Genomic DNA, 17,255 nt, shown 5'->3' with positions numbered 1-17,255 from the left:
GGTGCTATGAACATTGGGGTGCATAGGTTCTTTTGGATTGGTGTTTCAGGGTTCTTAGTATATAATCCAAGGAGTGGAATTGCTGAGTATAAAGCAGTTCCATTTTTAGTTTTCTGAGGAAATTCCATACTGTTTTACACAGTGGCTGCACCAGTTTGCATTCCTACCAACAGTACACTAGGGTCCCCTTTTCTCCACATCCTCTCTGGCACTTGTTATGTGTTGCTTTGTTTATGATAGCCATTCTGAATGATGTGAAGTGGTATCCTATTGTGGTTTTAATCACCATCTCTCTGATGGCTAGTGATGGTGAGCATCTTTTCATATATCTCTGGGCCCTCTGTATGTCCTCCTTGGAGAAGTGTCTATTCAAGACTTTTGCCCACTTTTTAATTCCATTATTTGTCTTCATGGAGTGGAGTTGTGTGACTTATTTATATATTTTGGAGATCAAACCCTTGTCTGAGGTATCATTGGCAAATATATTTTCCCATATAGTTGGTTATCTTTTCATTTTAATGCTATTCTCTTTGGCCATGCAGAAGCTTTTTAATTTGATGAGGTCCCATTTGTTTATTCTTTCCTTTATGTCCCTTGCTCTAGGGACATATCAGTGAAAATATTGCTGTGTGGAATGTCTGAGATTTTCCTGCTAAGTTCTCCTCTAGGACTTTTATGGTGTCACAACTTATATTTAAGTCTTTTATATCCACCTTGAATTTATTTTTGTATATGGTGTAAGTTGGTGGTTGTTTCCTTTATTTGCATGTAGCTGTCCAAATCTCCCAACACCAGTTGTTGAAGAGGCTATTTTCCGTCCATTTTATGTTTCTTCCCCCTTTGTCAAATATTAATTGACCATAGAGACTTGGTTTACTTCTGTGCTCTCTATTCTGTTCCACTGGTCTATGTGTCTGTTCTTATGGCAGGACCAAATGGTTTTGATTACTATGACCTTGTGAATGTCAGTTTGATGTCAGGTATGGTGATCCCACCTACTTTGTTCTTCTTTCTCAAAATTGATGCAGCTATTCAGGGTAGTTTATAGTTCAGTATACATTTTTGAAATGTTTGATCTATATCTGTGAAATATGTCCTTGGTATTTTAATAGGGATTGTGTTGAATCTATAAATTGCTTTTGGTAGTATAGACATTTTGATGATGTTAATTCTTTCTATCCATGAACATGGTATATGCTTTCATTTATTTTTTTGTCTTCCTTAATTTCTTTCTTCAGTGTTGTGTAGTTTTCTGAAGTTGTGTAGTTGTATAAGTCTTTTACCTCCTTGGTTAGGTAGGTTTATTCTGAGGTATTGTATTTTTCTTCTTGCTATAGCAAAAGGGATTTTTTTCCTGATTCCTGTTTCTGATATTTTCTTGTTGGTGTACAAAAATGCCTTTGGTTTCTGAATATTGACTTCGTATCCCGCTATTTTGCCTAAGAGTCTCCACTGCACTCCTTACCAGGCTGGTTGTGCCGAAGCTGATTCTGTATGTCGAAAGTTATATGTTCTCTCTGGCCATTGCTCAGTTTTTTGTTCCAGATGCTTTCTCCACAATTGAATTGTAATACCAGATTGGTCCTGGGAGGAGGTCAGTGTGACTTCCATTCACTTCCCCACTATCTTCCTTCCTCGACAATTAATATTTGACAAAGGGGGCATAACCATATACCGGAGTAAATAATGCATCTTCAGCAAATGGTGTTGGGAGATCTAGACAGCTATATGCAAAAAACGAAAACTCAACTACCATCTTAGGCCATACACCAGAATAAACTCAAGATGGATAAAAGACTTAAATATAAGTTGTGACACCATAAAAGTCCTAGAGGAGAACATAGGCAGGAAAATCCCTGATATCCCATGCAGCAATATTTTTCCTGATATATCTCCTAGGGCAAGGGAAATAAAGGAAAAAATAAACAAATAGGACTATATCAATTAAAAAGCTTCTGCATAGCTAAAGAAACCATCATCATAATGAAAAGATATCCAAACATATGGGAGAACATATTTGCCAATGATACACTGGACAAGAGTTTAATCTCCAAAATAAATATGCAAAGGACTCATATGACTCAACACCAGGAAGACAACAATTCAATTAAAAAATGGGCAAAGTACCTGAATAGACATTACTCCAAGGAACACACACAGAAGGCCCAGAGATACATGATAGGATGCTCAACATCACTAGCCATCAGAGAAATGCAAATTAAAACCAAAATGAGATATCATCTAACATCTGTCAGAATGGCCATCATTAATAAATTAACAAACAAGTGCCGATGAGGATGTGGGGAAAAGGGAACCTTAGTGTACTGTTGGTAGGAATGCAGAATGGTGCAGCCTCTGGGAAAAACAGTATGGAATTTCTTCAAAAACCTAAAAATGGTAGTGCTTTTTGGCCTTGCAATTCCACTGCTACAGATTATACCCTAAGAATTCTGAAACAGCAATTCAAGAGAACCTATACACCCTTATGTTCATAGCAACACTATTTACAATAGCCAAGCACCGGGAACAGCCTAAATGCTCATCAGATGAGTGGATCAAAAAACTGGTATATTTACACAATGGAATACTGCACAGCATAAAGAAAGATGGAACTCCCATGCTTCATGACAGCATGGATGGAACTAGAGAGTATTATGCTAAATGAAATAAGCCAGTTTGGTGAAAGACAAATACCCTATGATCTCACTTGTAAATGGAAACTAATGAACAAAACAAACAAAAAGCAAAATAGAACCAGAGGCATGGAAACAAGGAATAAACTGACAGAGACCAGAGGGGAGGGGAGAGGGGGATAAGGGTGGAAAGAAGGGGAAGGGACTAGTTAAGGTACATGTATGAATGACCCATGGACATTGACAACAGGGTGGGGAGTGACTGTGGGAGCAGGCAGTGGGCTGGGTAGAGGACAGCAAACAGGGAAAAATTGGGACAACTCTAGTAGAACAACAATAAAATATTTAATAAAAGAACAGTATCACCTCCTCTTGAAAACTTTCCATAAACCTCTCCTACACTCCTCCCAATCTGAGTGCACTATCTCTCTTCAATACTTTCTTAATACCTGATGTTAAGGTATTGAAACTCTGTTGATGGAGGGCATCATAGTGTTTTTCAGGATCTACTGAGACTGTTTCCTTGCCCTTCTTTCTAACTGAGGGTAGAAACAAGGGTGTAGCTGTCTCTTCTCTGCATCTCCAGACCCTAACAGAGTGTCTTGTGTATACAGGGTTCTCTTTTACTACTTTTTTTGCTGATGAATATATGGCTGTAGACAGCTCTTGCTCCTGCTAAGTACTGATATGAGGCTATGTAGGCACTGTACTTCACAGGGATAGCTGCCCTTAAAAAAGAGTTACACTAATTAAATAGAATAAATCATATTGGGTGCTATGGCCAATGCTTTTGTAAGACTTTGGCTTGAAATGAGAAAATTGATGAAATGCCTCTCAACAACCTGGGTTGGGGTCTGCTGAAATGGGTAATTACAGCTGCAAACAATCTACTACTTGTACTGTCAACAGTTTTTTTTCCCTCATGCAAAATGCAGAGCAAAATGGAAAATGTTGTGGGAACTCAGTGGCATTTACCTTACTAATATGGCAGGATTGATATAATGTGGGGACAAATATTAGGATAGAATGCACTGGGAAAGCCATTTTAACCACCCTGTACATCACTCTTCCCATATGTAAAATTAAACTGATGGAAGAGAATGCTTGTTTCATCATGGTGGTTACTATGGTGATGGATGAGAAAGACACAATGTCGTATTGTCCCTAGTCATGCTAATTTCTTTTGATTCTGCTTGTTACTGCACAGAGGGAGAAATGACTGGTAGGTTTCATTTTCTTCTTTGAATTGGGAAAATTGCTAACAGGCCGTGGCATGTAAAGGCCATAATATGGGCATTTTGTGCTGATATCCCAGGGCTTCCATACTGGGATGTGCACTCTCATTGAGAAGCAGGGCTGTTGTAGTGTACATATAAACATGTGTATGACTTGTAGGTGAGTGGGCAGCATGTTTATAAGCAGAAGGGGCCTGGTTTGAGACATTAGGTGCCCTAGGTCCTGCCCAGATTCTCCAAGGGCCACAGAATAGTATTTTGACATAGAGTACCAGTCAGGAAACTCTGCTGTGGGTTTATCGCTTGGCTATTACAAGGGCTGATCCTATGTTGGAGGCTCCCAGTAAACAGCATCAGGTGAACTTAAACCAGGCTAGAAGCATAGCTGGTAAGGAGGTAACAATTGAGGGCAGAGGTCTCGCACTAGCTGCTATAGCTTGCAGAGTCTTAGAGTACACAGACAGCTAGCTCTTCCCCAAGCTCCCATAGGCAAAGCTGCAAAAACACAGAAACTCACTTTTGGCTAATTTAAGAAAAAAGATACATATGAAAGACTATTAAGCACTTATAGAATCTCTGCGATGGCAGGGTCAGTCTTGGAGGTTCTATAGCCAGGGAAGTGCCAAGCTCATCCCTGAGGCTTCCTTGGGCCAGATCCCACGACTGTTGGACACAGACACCACTAAGCGTGAGGCAGAGTCCACTTCACACCCATTGATGACTGGGCACTGCACACCACAACCTTGCTGCTCTTGAAAAGCTCCTGGATGTTTTCACCACCCCATTCATCCCCACAAGAGATCCATGTGGCCTCATATTTTTTTGTCCTCTGATTGGAGGACACATGCAGTCCATGTCACATGTCTGTGTCTTGCCTGAAAGGCAGGCTGACGATTTACACACCACCTGTGAGCCCCGCTCCGGCAGGCTGCTCCAAACCAACTGGTGAGCCACAGTGTGACCAGCACCCACTGCATCTCTCAAAGCCATGTCATTACATTCCTTCATAAACAAGTCCCTTTCTAGTCTCTTCTAGGTCAGGGGATGCCACTGTCATTCTCCCAGTCAACTGGTTCTACAAACCTGGAAACTGGACTTGGGTCCTCATTCTCTCTGAGCACTTCCATCTAGATCTCTCCAAGTCATAACCACTCTGCCTCCTAAATATCTCACTATTTCATCCCAATTCCACTATCCCACCCATGGGGCCCAGGCTCATCGTCACCTCTCACCAAGCACAGCAGCACCTTTCTCTTGGCTCCCAGCCTTGGGCTTCTGGCACCACCTCTTCTTCCCTGCTGTGTCTGGTGACATTTGGTTAAGGGCAAACCCTCTTGCTTCAAATCCTGTGGTGGGTCCCCACTTCCTTCAACAGAGAAGTCAACCCCCAGGTTCTGTGATAACTTTTAGGTTTACTTTTTTGATTCTCATGCATTGAGCACTCTAGTAATATTCTTATTCTCTAACTAAAAAATAAAATAGCTACAGTGTAGTGAATACATACTATATATGCCACGAAGATAGTCCTCACAGAGTGTCAGTGGAAGTCGTGCTGTCTTTCAGAGGAAGACACTAGGGCCACAGGAAAAATGTCAGTCTTGGCATTCAAAATAGGTCTGCCTGCCTCCCAAGCTCATGCCTTCAACCAGGCCTCTGTCTGCTCTGTCTTTGCTGAATTGCTTGCTGCTGGTAGAATAAGACTACTTTCTCCCATTTCTATTTGTTTGACTATTCCTTTCCTTCTGCTTCAAATAGCACCCTTCTTTGTTCCCCCATGTGAGTGTTACTTTGCTGCTCATTCTGAGATGCGATTCTTCTGAGAAGCCTTTCCCATTCTCCCTGTGCCATCATCAAGTGCCCCACAGCCCTCCCAGACAGTGCTGCCCATTGGCGATCCACCTAGGAGAGCTGAGAATGGCTGACTCAGGGTGGCTCATATCACATTCTGTGGTTCCTGCAAATACTCAGGAGTTCTGGCTGCCACCTGTAAGCCCAGACTATCATCAGCATAGGAACGTACATGCCACCTTCCCCAGAGAGTAACTGGGGTGGGGTGGTGAGTGTATATCCACTTCATTTGTGCCTCAGAAGAAAACATGGCCCCTGCTGCACTAGGTACTATCTCAATTTTTCATCCTGGAGAGGCTGCTTTCTGGAGTACTTCTAATGGGTTGGTTGTATCTGGTTAACTAGATTCTAAAAAGTCATGTATTTTAATGCTCCAAAGAGTTCACTTTTTGTGTGTGTGTCCTTTAAGCCTTACTTGGAGAAGACAAGAGATGATTTCTGAGAGAATAAGGTTTGTGTGGGAAAAGGAATTCTATGTTAGAGCTATATCCTCATTTTCTGGGTTCCTTTTACTGCATGGTGACAATGTTGTTGGCACTATGGTTTCAGAAGGTCACTGGTGTGGGCTTCTATGAGTGTCACATGAGTGAAGCTCCAGCAGTTCTTATTTCCTCGATGCTAAGCTTCCAAACAAGGCATGTTTACCTTGTTTATGCCTATATAATCCACCCTATAATTTTTTTTTCACTTCACATCATATTGAGAAAAAAACAGTTTTTCCTTAAATTGTGTCAGCATGTCTATTGATAATGCTGGCATGAAGGTGAAGGATCAATCAATGACCATCACTCCTTCCAGCTTCAGAGCATCTCAGACAGGGAATACTCTGCTTCAGTGTCTCATTACCAGCCCTGGCTTAGCATATGCTACCTAATTGGAAACCCTTAAGTGCCTGGGCCATGGAAGGTGTATGAAGCCAGCCCACACCCTCCTTGTAGCCTCAAATGGAGAGTTTAAAAGCACCACTATTAATCTTATTAGTCCATGCAGTCCTGCTGCTACAATGAAATGTATAAATATTCATAAATTCTTGAATCCACTTTAGCAGCCAGGATAAAATAAGTCAATAAATTTCCTGAAAATCAGCACAAGTTGATGATTGTGATAAGCAAATACAATTTGCCCCTCTGCCTCATTTCTGCTGTGAACTGCTCAAGACTTATGCCAAAATGTTTCTATGATTTGTGTACCCAAAACCCCATCTTCTTGTGAAATTTTCCAGAGAGTGAGGTCCCAGAAAGACTGGTACATACCTGTGGGGTTGGTGTTCCGGGATTGGCTTTCCACTGGCTGGGCTGAGTGCCAGAGACAGCTGCCGATTGAGGGAGAGGCTGCCTGGTGCTGGACCTGGGCTGTGCTGAGAGGAAGGACTGGTCTCAGGGCACAAGGAGGGCTGCTCAGGCTTCCACCACCTGGGTGGATGGTTGTGGTTATCCCTTTGACCAGTGGAGACCCTCCAACCACATTATTCCAGGGTGGCCCAGCCCCTTCTAAGGGAGCCCTGAGGAAATAAAACAGAATGAATTTCGGGACAGTGCAGATGAAACCACACTACATAGGCCACTGATAAAGGCCTGCTCTCATAGACTGGCTCTGAGATGAAGGCCTTAGTCTTGGAGGTACATTCTATGTTAGGCACTGTGTTAGTACCAAGATAACTCTTGTAGGTAAACAATGCTCAGAGCTCCAGCTGAGAAGGGCACACTTTGTAAAACCTTCACAGGGGCCAACTCTCAATGTGAATATTCAAGAAATAGCAAAAAAAAAGCCTCTAAAAACAGAAGAATGATTCTAATCAATAGAATATTTTGTACCAGGTCTACTGTTTTGACTCATCCTAACAAACAGCTGTATGTTCCTAAACACATCTAGAAAGATGACTCAGTCACATCCCACAAGGTTTGGGCACATCTGGCACGTGATGGGAAGTAGTGGCAAAGACCCATTCCCTCTGGACATCGCTACTGTCTTGGTTTGGCTAGCCTCTGGGAGGGACACAGACAAACCACATCCCACTGAGAGATGTCAAGGAAATTACAGTTTCATACTAGAAAATTATAGGGTCTGGCACAAATAACACCCTCTTTTTATTATAAAATAATAAGCATGTGACTCTAAATATAACAATATCACACTTAAGCACACCATATAACATTTCTGGTTATATGGTTAAAAGGAGGATGAAATGTTCAAATTAAAACTATAAATCATTACATCCATGTTATTACCCTACCAACCACACTCAAGCAGGCGTTACTTTTGCCAGGCCCTGCTGCCCTTTCACCCCATGGTTTCTAAATGAAACCAGTTTAGAGTGTTTAAGAAACAGCAACTTTTGAAGGGAAAATGGCTTTTAAACCCTTGTGCACTATGCATATTTGCACTCAATCCATGCTCTGGCTATCAGGATGCAGAACCCAGTGGAATCAGGTCTTGAAAGCTCTAGGGATTTAGTTTCAGGGGATTGGACTGTCTTCCATTTGTATCAGATCTCAGTAAACCCTCTTTATCCTCTTTGCATACCAGTCATGAGACACCAGAAGCCACACATGGGAGAGAACAGGCACTCTCAGACCTGTGGCTCCTGAGTGATGTAATAGGGTCCCCTCTCTGCGTGGGTTGGTGCCAGTGGATCTGACTTCAGATGGGAAAGAGCCCTTGCAGTGACCAGTCAGGGTCCTGCAGAGCATCTTAGAGAAAGGGCCTTCTAGAAAAGGGCTTGACACATTGCAACACCTTCCTGCATGAGCCCTTAGCACTGCCCTGAAATTCACTTCCACCAAGGAACTCAGTGAGCTGGCCAGCCGAAATCATGAATTTTTTAGCACATCTGCTACTTGCTGAACTCAATTTTACCCTAGGACATTTTAAAAATGAAATAAAGTGGGCTCAAAAATGATCAGCCTTCCCAGGAAGGGCAGTGGGATGAGGTAGATGTGACCCTGTTTTAGGCCAGCACTGCCCCTAGGGTGCTTTGAAAAGTATGGAGCAGTGTAGCCATCAATGCAAGATGTAAGCATCATTTAATTTCTTTCACAGCAATCTTGTTTCAAAGAGAGCATCAACCCATGGGCCATGGCCTCAGTTTGTGTGTCCTGGAGTGTCGACACAGCACTGTATCCATGGAGGGCTTCCATGAGTGAGACGGACTGAAATAAAATCAAGCAGTGGACCCCTCATCTCAATGGAAAATTAGACAACTTTGGATATTGTGTTAGTGAATTTTAAAAATTGTTCTGTTTTTATAAAAATAACATAACAGAAGATTTGTAAAACATAGGAAAGCACAAGAAAAAGTTTTAACCTATAATACTACCTCTTAATAACAATTGTTACCTTTTGAGAGTATATTATTTTTCCTTTGCATGTATGCATATGTGCATGTTTTATGTATAACAGGTCTACGTGATCACACATACACACTGCTATACTCACACAGTGCACAAGCACACAAATACCTGTACACACACACATCAGAATGTATAGCCTTGACATCTCACTCTCCTTGGTGACTTTCTATCCTCACTTAGTAATGCTGCCCTGACCTGCTCATTCTGTTCCCATCCTCTCCCCTGGCAGCTAGTGTCTGCTCAGGGAAAGACAAGCAAACCTAATTTAGAAGGTGAAATGCTCACCATATAGAACCCCTGTTCAAGGGGACTCTGAGCTCACAGGGCAGAACCCCACAGGCAGGGCATGTCCTGGCTGTCTTCTGAATTGTGTTTATGGGTGGCCCAGACACAGCATGACCTCCAGGCAGTGACAACAGTTGCAGGGCAGTGTGAGGGCCTCCTCCCTTCTTGCCCAGGCAGAAACTAACTATGACCTCACCTGGAAGCAGGCATCACGTAGTTCCCTGGAAACACCCCAGAGAGCCCAGACCTCAGGGATGTGCCCTTGAACCAGCCATCCTGACACTTCTCAAGGACGTGGTACATCTCACCCTTGTGCAGCTCCAGCTCATCATTCTTCTGGGGCTTGTAGGCATAGAGTGCCAGATACCTGCAGGTGGAAGAAGCAGGGACAAGGATAAAGAGTGGCAGGCAGGGTAGGCATAGGGCTGTTTGGCGTCACCTGGGGCACATGGGATCTCTTCTTTGGGTGAACCCAACCTAGAAAGAGTAGCTGGTGCCTCTCCAGCTTGTGACCTACTCTTCAAAATAAACCAACAAAGTTGTGGAGGAGGGGGAACTCCCAGCACAGCTAGGTCAGGGAGACACATGCAGGGAAGAGGTGGGGACCTGAGTGTCCACAGCCACTCCACAGCCCTGCTATGTGCCACTCCACCCAGGCAAGTGTGCGCCAGCATCACCTTTCCTGTGACAGCTCAAGAGGCTGCAAGACCTATCTAAGGGTCTAGGGGAGTGGTTTCAGAAGTACAATAGGGAACTTTTATTTATTTGTTTGTTTGTTTACTATTCTCTATATTGTCTCTATAGCCTGATGCTCTGGGAAAGAGAAACCTTTAGGGAAACCCTGAAGATTTTTAGGGAGAGAAAGTTAAACAAGTAGGAATGGGTTTTCCTTATCCAGTCTAACCTGGCCCTGGCTTATCCACTCAATGAGCTGGAAGAGGCCTGAGAGGCCCTTTTTAAAGCAAAGGCAGTCTGATTAGGAAATTCTTCATTGCAATATTTATACCATGACTAAATATTTAAATTCTACTTTTTAAAGCTTATTTGAATACAAGGAAAGAAAAATCTTAGTGGTGAAAATCCTGGCTTAAGGCATAGAAGTTGGGCCTCTAAGTTGCCCAGGAACCACAGCAAGTTCCTCTTGTAAAATACCCCTCAATCCCTAGCCTCACAGGGTACTTGTGGGGACTGGTAATATTGTAAACTTTTGGGTTTGCTACTTTTGGGTTTGAAGAATGGTAAGTCTTGAGCTGATAGTAAGAACTGTGTCAGATAACTGTCTTTGCTCATAAGATTCAGGCAGGAAAGCTGGTAGGGGCTTCAGATCAATAAGAGACCAAAGACTTTAGTTGACTCCTTGCAGGGCCCTTGGGCTTTTGGGGCTTAAGGAAGCACCAGGTCTCTGGGGACTGAGAAGGCTCACAGACTCCCCAGGGTACTCTCCTTACCCCAGAGGGGCCTTCTTAGTAGATGAATACAGAAATGTGACAAGAATATAGGGTTCAAATGAGAAGGAAGCATCCTAGGTCTAAGAGGCCTCATGAAGAATATGCTAGAACAGAATGAAAATCCTATGGAGTAAAAATTTCTTGACCTTAAATAAGAAAATAAAATAAAATGTGCTGTGCCTTTCCAACATCCTAATCTTACACACCCCAAGTACCTCTCTTTGATTCAATAAAAACCTTGTTTATTTTATTTTTTTTACAGGTTTCCCACCCCCTCAAGCCCGGTTCGCTCAAGGGCATCTGTGGGGTGACAGGGAGGCTTACATCTTGATTTTTTCCTGTTTGACACTGACAAACACTGACAATTAGGAAGGACTCTGGGCTTCAGGGAGGATAAAGCAAGCTGTCATGGGACCCTGGCTTGTCATGGTGTGAAGGCTGACTTTCATTTCGCAGCAATGCTCAAGTGACAGAGGATGCAGGTTGTAAACTGCACACTGGATGACTCTCAGGGAGCTCTTAGGTGGTGACAAGGAATTATTAAAAATGAAAAAGTCACAGAGAAGCTGCGTTCACACCACAGATGTGGCTACAGGTGCCCTTTTGCAATTCAGGGCTGCCTTTTATGGGAGGAGGCAGGGTATCCCAACAGCTCAGGCTCATGCAAAAGGAGGATGAAAGCAAGAGGAAAGAGGGGATCTGTGGGAGGCTTGTACACTGATAAGAATGTTGCATGACTTTTTGTGCTTGCCCTCAAGAAAATATAATTGAAGTATGAACCCTAGTTAAGTTTGCCTCATTCTGTGTCTTCATGGTATGAGGACAATCTTTCACGGCTAGTGAATACAATGGCAGCAGCAGCATGCAAAGCAGGGACAGCCTTTCCTTGGGATATGCATGTGCACAACACAGACCTCCCCAAGAAAATCATGTCTCCTTGGTCAGGGGGGACATGCACTGCCTTTGTTCCCTCAGGGCCCTCATCCTCAGGCTTCTAAACAAGGCTCAGGCCCACGGTTCTGTTCTGCTCCCTCCTGGTCATGTGCAGAGCCTGGCCTGCATGAGCAGAAGGACACATGACCCCTGGTGGCCTGCTTCACTGGGCCCTCCTAAACCCCCTGTCCCAGGAGAAAGTATCCAGGGGGGCCTCCCTGGCCCATGGCTGCTGAACACTTCTTGCACATTGCAGAGCTCAGTACAGCTCAGCTTTCCTCTACACCAGAGCTCTGCATTCTTGAAGACTTCTTTCAACTCCTCAAGCTGGGAGCTGTGTTGAAGAGTTTAAATTCCCTGCCCTTCCTTTCTCACTGCTCACCACATTCCTGTGGGATCTGAGAAGTTTTAAGCAGCTGTGTCCTCTTGTGACCAATAATTGGTCCTTAGCAAGGGTTCAGGTAAGAGGTGACCACTTGCTACTCTGTGGCCACATCTACCTCCTGAGCAGTGATGACTGATAGTGCACAGGGAAACCTAAGTCCAGCTCCAAAAAGGGACAACATGTACATATCCCTAGCTAGGGGCACCCAGCAAACCTTGGCTCAGGGAAGCGTTACTCTCTCCAAGATGCTCCCGGGATATACTAAACATGTTCTTCCTCAAGACCTTGATCCTTACTTTCCTCTCTGTCTGGACCCCTCATCTCTTATCTATCTGCCTCCTCTCCACCCCCAACTACATTGTATGGTCCACAGAGGTAGAGATTTTTATCTGTTTTGTTCACTGCTCTATCCTCAGTATCTAGAACAGTGTCTGGCATGTAGTAAGTTCTCAATAAATATTTGTTGAAAGAGGAATAAAATAGGGGCTCTGGTTTTGAGACTAAGATTAAGATTGCTAAAGAAAAGTGTATGTGTGTGTGTGTGTATGCTAGGAACTATTTCATACTGCCTCAAGGTCTGCCAGCTGCTCTTGAATATAAAATAAGCACAGAGTGCACAACTTAGGGTTTTCCTTCTTTAGGTCAGTGTGGAGAGCTGGCAGTCTGGAGATGGCAGCCATGGGGAAGTGCTCATGGAAGGAGGAAAGAAAATGCAGGCAGCATAGGGCTACAGAACTGCTGCCTCCAAAACAGAAGGAGAAGAAATGAAAAGAAGAAGCAGAAGATGAAAGAAGGGGCAAGGAGGGCAGAGAAAATAAGCAACTGTCCAGGAGGAAGCTAAGCTGGCCTGGAAGAACACAGCCGGAGAGAATAAAGCAGTGAAGGTGACGATCTAAGGGGAAGGGAGGGGAGCAACTTGTCCCTTCAGTGGCACCTGAAGGGATGAGAGGTGAGTGAAAGAGTAGGGAGAAATCTGGAGTTGAAAAAGCTTTATTTAGCAGAGATACCAAACCAGCCCCAGGAGGTGTCAAGCCTTTCTCTGACCAGGGCACTGTGGGTGGCTTAGAAAAGAGTCACTGTAACTTGGTGACTCTTCCTTTGCTTCTTCAGCCTCTGGGACCTAGATGACTACAACGGGCCACCTGTACTGTCCACCTTTGCCCCTGTACCTACCCTTTCAGCCTCTGGTACCTGGGTGGCTGGGTCACCGTGCTGTCCACCTGCTAGTGGAGTGTGAAGCTATGGAATTAGGAGCTGTCCCTGCTAGAGAAAGGACAAGCCCTTGCCAATGAGTGTACTGTATGAGGCCATGTTGGCTCAGTAGCCTGAGGACCAGGACCCACACCTGCCCACAATTGGCTGTGTCCCTTAGCATCTAAATTCCACAGTGGGGAATTCACAATCCAGATTTAAGAAATGAAGCAAGAGTTTGCAATTGTGATAAATACCTAGGAAACATTTGAGTTGTTGGACAGTCATGTTGTGATCCTGGAGGAGTGGCCATCAAATCACTGAAATTGTGTTTTCAGAATGAGTTGATTATCTTTCACTCAACATTTTAGAGTTCTCAGGCCATTCAATGGGACAAAGACTTTGCCTTCACTTCTCAGCACAAAAGGGGTTTTCATCTTTCCCCAGCAAAACAAAAATGAAGATTCTTTAGATTGTTGGCCCCGAGTCATCTTGATTAAGACCTTTAAGTCAGAAATGCCTTCTTTCAAAATTCCATTTTTATTTTACATAAACACAGACAAGGTTGCTAATGAAAACAATAAAGGTAGGAAACGGGCAACTAAGAGGTGAACTTAGCTGAACCTCCACTGCTTGACCTATCTGACTTGGACTGAGTTGCAGGATACTGCCACAGAGCAGCGGCACTCCTGCTACCCGGCTTCCCAGGGCATATGATACACTGGGTCTGCTGAGATGGCATGGCTCTGAGGCTAGTTTGCAAAAGACAGATTTGGTTCTCATACTGCACCACGCCTCGTCACATGGGAGATCTACATTTTTAACAGGGAGAAGTTGCTATTTTTCTCATAATGTCAGCTATTCTATTTATTAGATGCCCAGTCATATGGGCACCCCTCAGGTGCTTAACAATGAGTGGTGCAGAAAGGAGTCATTTCCAAGGATGCCATCACTCCCAAGGGACAGCACACCCCTCAAAACACAGGTCTCAAAATCATCAGAATCAAAAACTCTGATTTTACTTTTGTTATAAGAAGTTGCTGTCCAAGGGCCCTGAAGACACTCATGCAGAGCTCTACCCCCATCAGAGGTGCCAAGGGCTACAGGCTGAGGCAGGACAAGGGCAGAAGGGCAAAAAATTGGCATTTGCCATGTGCCAACTTTTCACACATTTTCATCTAAACTCCACATGAACTCTGAGGCTGGGTAGATTGCCCTATTTCACAGCTGAGGAACCTAAGGCTTAAAAAAGACTGAGAATCTGTGTTCATATAACAAGTTAGAGGCAGACTGGATTCTGTGGCCCCAAGGGCCAGACAGAGCACCATGAGAGGCTGTGGAAGAGGCTGGAGGCCAAGCTGTTGGCCCATGTGAAACTAGGTTCTGAAACTGCATTGGCAATACTTCACCAAGGTGCCCCAGGGCTTGCTCTTTTCATCTTTAATTTGTTCTGTAGGTGAGTAATTCCTCTTCCAGTCTCAATATTTCAAGTTCAGCCTCCAGTGTGTGTGTTTCTGGGGAACTGGAATGTAAATAAATCTGACTTCACCTTGAAAAATCTCTACCCCTTCTTATTTTTCCTTTGGATGCCTCAGACGGAAACCAACAGCAGATGGACCTGGTCATTTTTCTGCACATGGTGTCTGCAGATCTGGCATGAGGCTTGTGCTGGGGCAGGGCGCTGGCCTGGGGTGGGAATAGGTCAGCATCTGCTTTCCTTTCAGAATGACTCATGAAGAAGCACCAGGGACCATACTGTAATGGAGGAAGGACCACCCACTCTCAGCCTGACACTGCAGTGTCTGCTTTGTGCTCTGGGTCACTTGGTCTAGGTTCCTAATGACAGTCATGGGGCTGCTGTCTCTTTACTCCCTTACCCCTCCGCCCCTCCTTGCAGAACTGTAGGTGCTAACAGTCTCTTGGCAAACTAGATGACCCATAGTGCTCAGAGCTGCAGCTGGTCCTCATGGAGCCTATGGGGACCACAACCAGGCCTGGTGGGAGATGCAGAGAATGAGGCAGTGCACACTGCAAGAGGTTCTCATTCTCGTGGTTTCCAGGGACTATCATGTTTCCAGGGCCTCTCTTGGCTTCCAGGGCCTCTCATTCCTTCACGAGGCCTTCAGGTAGACTCTGTTACACATGTGAGTAGATGGAGGCTGACCCTTCTGGCCTTGAATTCCCCTCTGTGGATTCACACACAAAGATTGGTGTTGGACTTCCGGCAAGATGGAGGAATAGGTGGATGCACCGTACCTCCTCGTACAACCAAGATTAGAAAACCAATAATTTACAACAATAATTTACTATCAGAATAACACCCAGATCCGGCAGAGGATTTATCTGAATGGAAGTCGGGCAGCCAAGAGGTTGAAGTAGACGCGTTCATCCGTACTGGTAGGAGAAGACGAGCCGGCGGACGCGGGGCTGGCTCGGGCCAGCGGCACGCGGAGGTCGGGGGAAGGTTTGGCGCGAAATCGGCGCAAAAGCCATCGGGCGTGTAAGAAGGCAGAGGTGATCCCTGAGTACGCAAGCTGCGGCTGGCAGACCCAGAGGGGCAGCGATTGTGGACCAGGGCAGAACTCGCGGCCCGGAAGCCCAGACAAGGGTCTGAGTCCAGGGGAACGGAACTACCGCCATTGTTTTCTCCCGCCCCGCTCCTGCTCCCGCCCCGCCCCCACGTATAACGTCACAATCTAGCGACGGGGTGCCCAGCCCAGGTGAGCACCTAAAGCTCCGACCCCCACCGTAACAAGAGCAACCAGACCGGAAAAAAAAAAAGGAGAGACAGGGGAAAAGAAAAAACAAAAACCATGTTTTCACCAGAGCAGATCAGTCCCCCAGGACTCATCCTTTTGAGCGACCAAGAATTAGCCAATCTATCAGATGCGCAGTTCAAAACACTGGTGATCAGAAAGCTCACGGAACTGGTGGATCTTGGACGAAATCTAGATGAAAGAATGCAGATTACCATAAAACAGATGCAGGAAGACACGCGGAGGAGAGCCAATAGTGAAAGGAAGGAATATGAGTCTCAAAACAATACAGTGGACCAGAAGGAAGATAGAATCAACCAAGCAGGAAAGCATGATGAAATAAGAATTCAAAAAATTGAGGAAAAGATTAAGAGCATCCAAGACACCTTTAAACATTCCAATATCCGAATTATAGGGGTACCAGAATCGGAAGGGGAAAAGCAACAGATTGAGCACGTATTTGAACAAATAATAAAGGAGAACTTCCCCAATCTGGCAAAGGGAACAGTCTTCCAAGAAATCCAAGAAGCTCAGAGAGCCCCAAAGAAGTTGGACCCAAGAAGAAACACACCAAGGCACATCATAATTACATTAGCCAAGGTAAAAATGAAGGAGAGAATCCTAGAAGCAGCAAGAGGTAAGGGGACAGTCACCTACAAAGGAGTTCCCATCAGACTGTCAGCTGATTTCTCCAAAGAGACCTTACAGGCAAGAAGGGGCTGGAAAGAAATATTCCAAGTCATGAAAGACAAGGACCTACATCCCAGATTGCTCTATCCAGCAAAGCTCTCATTTAGAATGGAAGGGCAGATAAAGTGCTTCTCAGATAAGGTCAAGTTAAAGGAGTTCATCATCACCAAGCCCTTATTTTATGAAATGCTAAAGGGACTTATCTAAGAAAAGAAGATAAAGAAAAGACATGTATAGTAAAAGGACAGCAAACTCACAAATATCAACAACCACACCTAAAGCAAAACCAAAAGAAACTAAGTAAACAATTAGAACAGGAACAGAACCACAGAAATGGAGGGCACATGGAGGGTTAGCAGCAGGGGGTGGGAGGAGGAGAGAGAGGGAAAAGGTATAGAGAATAAGTAGCATAGAATGTAGGTTGAAAATAGATAGGGGGAGGGCAAGAATAGTACGGGAAATGTAGAAACTAAAGAACTCATAAATATGACACATGGACAT

General features: G+C 44.5%; 1 protein-coding gene across 3 annotated transcripts in view; it reads right to left on the bottom strand.

The window, feature by feature from the left end:
- The window catches only part of SH3RF3 (SH3 domain containing ring finger 3), a 410,835-nt gene that overhangs the window by 71,514 nt on the left and 322,066 nt on the right, over positions 1 to 17,255 (bottom strand). For all 3 annotated transcript variants that reach the window (XM_028512030.2, XM_036026638.1, XM_036026639.1), the window contains 2 exons: positions 9,548 to 9,718; positions 6,970 to 7,217 (listed from right to left, as the gene is read on the bottom strand). In XM_028512030.2, coding sequence (XP_028367831.2) covers positions 6,970 to 7,217; positions 9,548 to 9,718 — 419 coding nt within the window. The remainder of the gene's footprint in view (positions 1 to 6,969; positions 7,218 to 9,547; positions 9,719 to 17,255) is intronic.

Source organism: Phyllostomus discolor, chromosome 5 (genome assembly GCF_004126475.2).
Source record: "Phyllostomus discolor isolate MPI-MPIP mPhyDis1 chromosome 5, mPhyDis1.pri.v3, whole genome shotgun sequence".
Taxonomy (NCBI): Eukaryota; Metazoa; Chordata; class Mammalia; order Chiroptera; family Phyllostomidae; genus Phyllostomus; species Phyllostomus discolor.
The sequence above is the reverse complement of the archived record's forward strand: the minus strand, read 5'-3'. Positions and strand labels throughout refer to the sequence as shown.